This window comes from Girardinichthys multiradiatus, chromosome 22, assembly GCF_021462225.1.
Source record: "Girardinichthys multiradiatus isolate DD_20200921_A chromosome 22, DD_fGirMul_XY1, whole genome shotgun sequence".
Classification (NCBI taxonomy): Eukaryota; Metazoa; Chordata; class Actinopteri; order Cyprinodontiformes; family Goodeidae; genus Girardinichthys; species Girardinichthys multiradiatus.
The window spans coordinates 43,658,975-43,666,715 of record NC_061814.1 but is presented as its reverse complement, the minus strand read 5'-3'; the positions used below and the strand labels follow the sequence as shown (position 1 = coordinate 43,666,715).

Genomic DNA, 7,741 nt, shown 5'->3' with positions numbered 1-7,741 from the left:
TGATAAAACACAGTGGACCAACACCAGCAGCTGACACGGCACCCCAGACCATCACTGACTGTGGGTACTTGACACTGGACTTCTGGCATTTTGGCATTTCCTTCTCCCCAGTCTTCCTCCAGACTCTGGCACCTTGATTTCTGAAGTGACATGCAGAATTTGCTTTCATCCTGAAAAAAGTACTTTGGACCACTGAGCAACAGTCCAGTGCTGCTTCTCTGTAGCCCAGGTCAGGCGCTTCTGCCGCTGTTTCTGGTTCAAAAGTGGCTTGACCTGGGGAATGCGGCACCTGTAGCCCATTTCCTGCACACGCCTGTGCACGGTGGCTCTGGATGTTTCTACTCCAGACTCAGTCCACTGCTTCCGCAGGTCCCTCAAGGTCTGGAATCAGCCCTTCTCCACAATCTTCCTCAGGGTCCGGTCACCTCTTCTCGTTGTGCAGCGTTTTCTGCACACTTTTTCCTTCCCACAGACTTCCCACTGAGGTGCCTTGATACAGCACTCTGGGAACAACCTATTTGTTGAGAAATTTCTTTCTGTGTCTTACCCTCTTGCTTGAGGGTGTCAATAGTGGCCTTCTGGACAGCAGTCAGGTCGGCAGTCTTACCCATGATTGGGGTTTTGAGTGATGAACCAGGCTGGGAGTTTTAAAGGCCTCAGGAATCTTTTGCAGGTGTTTAGAGTTAACTCGTTGATTCAGATGATTAGGTTCATAGCTCGTTTAGAGACCCTTTTAATGATATGCTAATTTTGTGAGATAGGAATTTTGGGTTTTCATGAGCTGTATGCCAAAATCATCCTATTAAGACAATAAAAGACCTGAAATATTTCAGTTAGTGTGCAATGAATCTAAAATATATGAATGTTAAATTTTCATCATGACATTATGGAAAATAATGAACTTTATCACAATATGCTAATATTTTGAGAAGGACCTGTAGAGGTTAGAAACAGCAGCTGAGAAAAAGCACAAGCTTCAGACAAGCGCAGATATCCAACCTGTTTATTGTTTCTTTTCTCCACTCTCTATTTTCTTTACTGGTTTATTTCATTCCTACTGTCACCAAGAGCTGCTCAATTATAAACGTTATTTTCCTCTGCGTCTAACATCTTCATTTTAAAGTGGTAGATGTTGTTTTTCTTACTTTCTTTTACCCAATAAATGTATAAAAACTGTTACAATGGCCCAACCCCGTGGAAAGCTTCATCGCTAATATATGAATTTGGAATAAATTATGAGATGGATGCAGCAGTTTAGCATGCTAACACTGGCTGGAAACTATGCAAACAATATGAACAAATCATCCTAGAACCTTGAGGAAATTACAGACCATGTAGGCTCCCTAAAAATAACCTAAACTCCTAAAATAGATAGATAGATAGATAGATAGATAGATAGATAGATAGATAGATAGATAGATAGATAGATAGATAGATAGATAGATAGATAGATAGATAGATAGATAGATAGATAGATAGATAGATAGATAGATAGATAGATAGATAGATAGATAGATAGATAGATAGATAGATAGATAGATAGATAGATAGATAGATAGATAGATAGATAGATAGATAGATAGATAGATAGATAGATAGATAGATTGGCCTTGATATAACCAGTAAAAACTACGACAGCGCAAAAAGACACACAAGAAGAAAAGTGGCGCCATCTTGTGGGTAAATCTGTCTTTACGGCTGACAAGAAGAAAGCAAAATTTCTTCCGTGAAAAAGATTTTTATAATAATTCTGCTATAACTACCTACAATTTGCAATTCATTTGTTTTGGGTTAAATGAAATCCATCAACGTTTTGCTGAAGAAGAGCAAAAACTAAAAAATCAGCAGCAGTCTTTAAACTGCTGCTGATCCACTGAAATGAACAAGTTAAAATAGACTCCTATTTTAACTTGTTCATTTCAATGGATAAAACTGTGGATTTATTGTTTAACGGGGAAGTGGGGAAATATGTCTCTCTTTTTGGATTCTTCCAAATGAAAATTAATTAGGAGACTTTTCACATAAATTACTTTTAAAAACCAAAAAATCCCAAAATAATCCCAAAGCAGTTCCTAACCAAGTTCCTGTTATAAATATCAAGCAGAGCTTTAAAGCGTTAGCTGTAAAGCTGCACTTGTGAAAGTAAATCTGTTGGGCTTTTTCTTGGGACTCGGACAACAATTCTGAGCTACTCTGCTGGACAGGACGCAGTTAAAAAAAATTATAGGATATATAAAAAATGATTTTATCCTCTTCTTGGTGACCAACATGGTGGTGCAAAGCAAAGCGGTAAAACTCTGTAAACATTTAACACATGCATTGGATTAGAGGGAAATGATTTCACACAACTCATCTGCACTGATAGATTAAATATATTAGCACTGCTCAATGAAAAATAAATAAGATCATTACCAGAAGCAAAACTTTGGAAGTTCATTTTCTTTATTTCTTTACACTTTTCATGATTAAACTGAATTCAACCAGCAGAGGGCGATGTGGAATTGAAATAATAACCAGTCGCCTGCTTCCTATTATATTGACAACATATTCACGACAGAAAGCATAGAGATGATTCTTATCTAATTTATTTGACCTTTTAAACAAAAATGAGTAAAAAAATGAGTGGTCTATTTAATAGCATTAATTTGAATGTTTTTGTGAAACTGTAACTTGGCATTGAGCAGGAGACTTGGCCGGAGAAGACCCGAGGATGAAGATGGATCAGTCTCAGGTTGACCCATCATTTCTGCACAGACAGGCCCCTTGTTGCTGTTACTGGTCATCAAAAAGAGGGAGACTGAGACCAAACAACAGTAAGCTCAGCTGTCCAAATGTTTGGACCTGAACAACCTCCTCATTGTATTAAAATACCTGCATCTTCCTTAGCAGCAGGATCCAAGGAGAAAAATTAAACATTAAAATGAAATTATTGTGAAATAATCTGAGAAGAATCTGTTCAGATTAAAAAAGACAAGGATCATTTTTTTCGTTATCTCTGCTTCCAGTTTAACCAGTAAACAGGCCAAACGGTGTACACGATGCCAATGGAAATAAAAAACAGGGATAAGAAAAAAGATGAGATTATTTAAACTTTGATTTGATCAGTGAAACAAAATCATACTCTGATGATTTTATTATTAATTTATACCCAATTCCAGCAAAAATTATTGATAATTGATGATGGTTAAATTGATCGATATGGAATAATCTGAAAATAAAGTAAAATCTGATAAATTACAATAAATAACAGAACGAGTAATAAAATAAAAGAAAGAAAAAATTGAATAAATTATAAAATCAACAAATTAAAATAATAAAGGAAAATAAAAAAATAAGCAACATAAAATTTGAATGAATGAATAATTTATTTTAAACAATCCAGCAAAATATTAACATGGACACATATAGACATATAACTCTGTGAATACAAACACCATATTATACATTTATATTTAGTGAATATGCCTGAAGACATGCTCACATATAAAAACAGAAATACTGCCACAAAATGAAAATATTGACATGAAATAAAGAAAAAATAAATAAAACACATTTTTATTAAAACAGTTAAAATAAATGATTGAAATAAAATAATTGCTTGATTTTTGTTTTGTTCTTGGTTCATTATAATATTTAGCTTCAATAAAAATAAAAGAAACTCTGAAAGCTGAAAAGAATCCAGCAAGCTACTGTTTCAGTATTTCCTTCTTTTATTTGATTTCATTTTGAACCACTTTCCTCCTGCAACAGGAAGCCCTGTTGCTCTGGTAGAACCAGAACAAAAAGTTGTTCTGTGCAGCTACAGAAAGCTGTGAAATTAACCCTTTTCTGAGGCTCAAAATTGACGACAGGAAGACGCTGGCTGACAGTAATCTATTACCTGCGTTGAGATATTGAGCGCTGCAGCAGAGAGTGTGAGTGCGGAGCAGAGCTAAGTCCACAGTGACTCACTCAGCGGTAAAACACGGACATAGTCTTCTCTCAGTGTGGAGACCCACCAGGATTCACCAGTTCAGCAGCTGATCGGCTGTCGGGTATTTTTACTCCTCTGCGGAGGTATTTTTCTTCCTTTGGACTGATTTGTGCTTCAATCTGGGAGAGAAACTGAGAAAATCTGCAAATTCTCATTGGGTTTTATTCTTCATTCAGACAGAGGATGGTTTCTGTTTCAGGTCCATCTGGAGCGTGGAGAGACAAGTTTCATTAACGTTAAATTGTTTGATCAGCTCGCATCAGCAATTCTTCGCTAACCTAATGGAGAACTACACGGTCCGGAATAATTTCACCCAAGTCCTCTCAGATCTGGGTGGGGTGGGTGGTGAGGAAGAGTGGGAGGAGGAAGAAGAGGACAGTGGAGGGGGGCATGGACTGCGCATCCTCATTGGCTGTGTCCTTTTCCTGCTCATCGTGTCCACGCTGCTTGGAAACACGCTGGTGTGCGCCGCCGTCATCAAGTTCCGGCACCTGCGTTCCAAAGTCACCAACTTCTTTGTGATCTCGTTGGCCGTGTCCGACCTCTTTGTCGCCGTGCTGGTGATGCCCTGGGAGGCCATCACCGAGGTGACCGACACATGGCTGTTTGGAGGCTTCTGTGATGTGTGGATCACCTTCGACATCATGTGCTCCACAGCCTCCATCCTCAACCTGTGCATCATCAGCGTGGACCGCTACTGGGCCATCGCCAGCCCCTTCAAGTACCAGCGAAAGATGACCCACCGGGTGGCGTTTGTCATGATTGGGGTGGCATGGATGCTTTCCATCCTTATCTCCTTCATTCCAGTGCAGATGAACTGGCACAGGGCTCAGGAGGAGGTGGGTGATGGGATGATGGAGGAACTAGGGACCATACTGGACAGGAACTTCACAAACACCAGCAATCTCAACAGGAGCACCATGGCAGCCATGAGCTGTGTGGCTAATCTGAACAAAACTTATGCCATCTCCTCTTCCCTCATCAGCTTCTACATCCCTGTTCTGATAATGATCGCCACTTACACGCGGATCTATCGAATTGCTCAGACCCAAATTCGCAGGATCGCGTCTTTGGAACGGGCGGCCGAGCAGGCTCAAAACCAGGGTTACGGTGTAAACAGGAACCAGCAGCAGCACCGGGCGACTGATGAGGCCTCTTTGAAGTCGTCCTTTAAGAAGGAAACCAAAGTTCTGAAGACATTGTCGATCATCATGGGGGTCTTTGTGTTTTGCTGGCTACCGTTCTTTGTTCTGAACTGCACCGTGCCCTTCTGCGACCCGCCGTGTGTTAGTGACACCACCTTCACTGTTTTTGTCTGGTTCGGCTGGGCCAACTCTTCTCTTAACCCGGTTATTTATGCCTTCAACGCAGACTTCCGCCGAGCTTTTGCCACCATTCTGGGTTGCAACCGCATCTGCTCCAACAACACAGTGGAAGCTGTGAACTTCAGCAATGAGCTTGTCTCTTACCACCATGACACCACGTTCCACAAGGAGGCACTGGTTCCTGCACAGCCCCAGCAGCGTCCTCGTAACCTGAGCATCGGTTTAGACGACTGTTTGGAGGACATGAGCGCACAGTTTGACGAGGAGTCCAACATCTCCAATGGTTCTCCGAGCCAAGGCAGGCTTTTGATGCTTCCTGCCACAGTCCAACTGGATGACAACACAGAGATTTCTCTGGAAACAATCACGCCAATTACCTCAGCATTAAGACTTGAGAGTGAGGTTTTCATACCAGGACAAGTCCAACAGGATGGATAGTGTCAAACCTGAACTAAGAGCCATAATGATACAGATGAACTCAACAACCTCGTCATTCCAGTATTAAGGTAGCAATGGTAGTCCACGGTGCAAACTGGCCATCAATAAATGCTCTGAAATTCTGAGATATCCACAAGCGTGAAAGAAACTGTTTTGGCCAGGGTTACTAGGGAAATCACAAGCATTTGTCCTGAACCATCTCGGTAAAAAAGTAACATCCTTTTTTATAAACAATACATCAGCCACAGCTGATCACCACTCTCACCTAGAACAGGACATACATTTGCTTTTACTGCTTTTTGTTCAGTGCCAAAAGGGAAAATAACGTGAGAAAAGGATCTAGTTCACTCCACACCAATGCAATGCACAAATGACTGGTAAGGATGACACACAGGAGCTTGGAGAGCCACCTCCTAGTTTAAATTCAGTGGTTTTTATCATCAACAGTGTGTTAAGTGTTATTTATTCCACCAAACAACTGAATGTTTTAATTAGTTTGTGTTTTGGGTAAACATGTGTGTTCCTCTCCTTAGTGTTTGTGTTTATAAGGGTGTAAAAACTTGTGAGCTGCTCTGTGGAGCACATCCCGCTGTGTTGTCAACCCTACCCTGGCATTAGATGGCAATTCAAGATAAAGATTTCAAACTGAGACATGAGACATTCTTTGCACCAATGATTGTTTGTAGATATGTGAGTATTCTGAATTAAGAAAGGTGTTTGACCGTAAGCAGATGAACGTCCTTGATGGTTAAAAAATGTGGAGACTGTTGGTGCATTTAAGAACAAGCAGCCGCTGAACTCCCACGTGACTGATTTAATTTAATTTCAGCATCATTTGTCGGTGAAATCGTTTTGGGCACCTTTTTAGTTTTAGGCTTTACTGACATCTTTGTATTAAATGTTACAATAAAAGAAGATTGATCTGATGGAGTAAAGAACTGATTTCTGAACAGCTTAGTAAAAATATTACACCCAGTCGGAGGAAGGTCAGCCCTGATGATTCTTCTGCTGACCTGATTGTTGGTTGCAGTCTGGACCGGTCCTGTTTGGTGGATGAGCCAAACCCCACTGAGATGGACGAAGACAGGACAGACTGAATGATGGCAGTGGAGAAGATGACCTGCAGCTCCTGTGGAAAAACCTCTTGAGTTGCTGCAGGAAGTACAATCCAAACATTGTCTATGTGTGAGGACCTGAGAGAGGATGGTTCCGAACCGGAAGTGGTCCACAGTAGACTCAGTGTTGTTGAGGATGGTAAGGAGAGGCATTGTGGGGGGCATTCTGCATCATCTCCACTATATTGAGGGAGTCATGCTCCAGGTGGTTCTGACCGCAACAATGGACCAATTAATCCACCTCCTGTCTGTGTGCAGACTCGTGACTGTAACACTGTAATCACAAAGTACAGGAGAGCGAAGTACCGAGACCAACAGCCACGGCGCCATCCTGGAAGACGATCAGAACAGTGGTCTTATTCTTGTTCTCTACTTCAGGATCCTCCAAATAGAAAGTCGAGCTGCTAAAAGTCCTCCTGAAGGAGGCCGGACATAACTTCCAGCGGTGATGGTAGTTCGTGTCTCTCTGACACTCCAGCAATGTCATCTTCTCTTGCATTGTCGACAAGTCATCCTTAAATATCGATTATTTCCCGTCCAAGCACAGAGACTTCTCCACCTTCTACTGAAAAACGACCTGGATGGTCTTTAATGGACGTCCAAATGAAAGAGTCCTCTGTCAACAGAACAGGGCGCGTCCATCTCTCATTCTACCTGCTGAGGGTTAATAATGTCACAAAACATGAAGGAGCGGACTGCACTTCTAATTCTGCAGATTTCCTCAATAATTTCATTCAAGACCAACAAAAAAATCGAAGGAGATCATCCTGGAAATGAAGACACTTCAGTTATAAATAAATGAAAGGAAAATTCCAGGCTGGACGACTCGTTTCACTCATGTTCTTGTTCATGGGTTTGCTCAGGTTTCATGGTTTCACGGCATGCCTCCT

The 7,741-nt window shown here is 41.2% G+C and overlaps 1 protein-coding gene across 1 annotated transcript; it reads left to right on the top strand.

Annotated features, from left to right (window-relative positions):
* Positions 1-4,254: 4,254 nt before the first annotated feature.
* LOC124858905 (D(1)-like dopamine receptor) lies at positions 4,255-6,532 on the top strand. The gene has a single exon (XM_047351241.1). The coding sequence runs from the start codon at positions 4,255-4,257 to the stop codon at positions 5,734-5,736; it is 1,482 nt and encodes a 493-aa protein (XP_047207197.1). The 3' UTR covers positions 5,737-6,532.
* Positions 6,533-7,741: the final 1,209 nt, after the last annotated feature.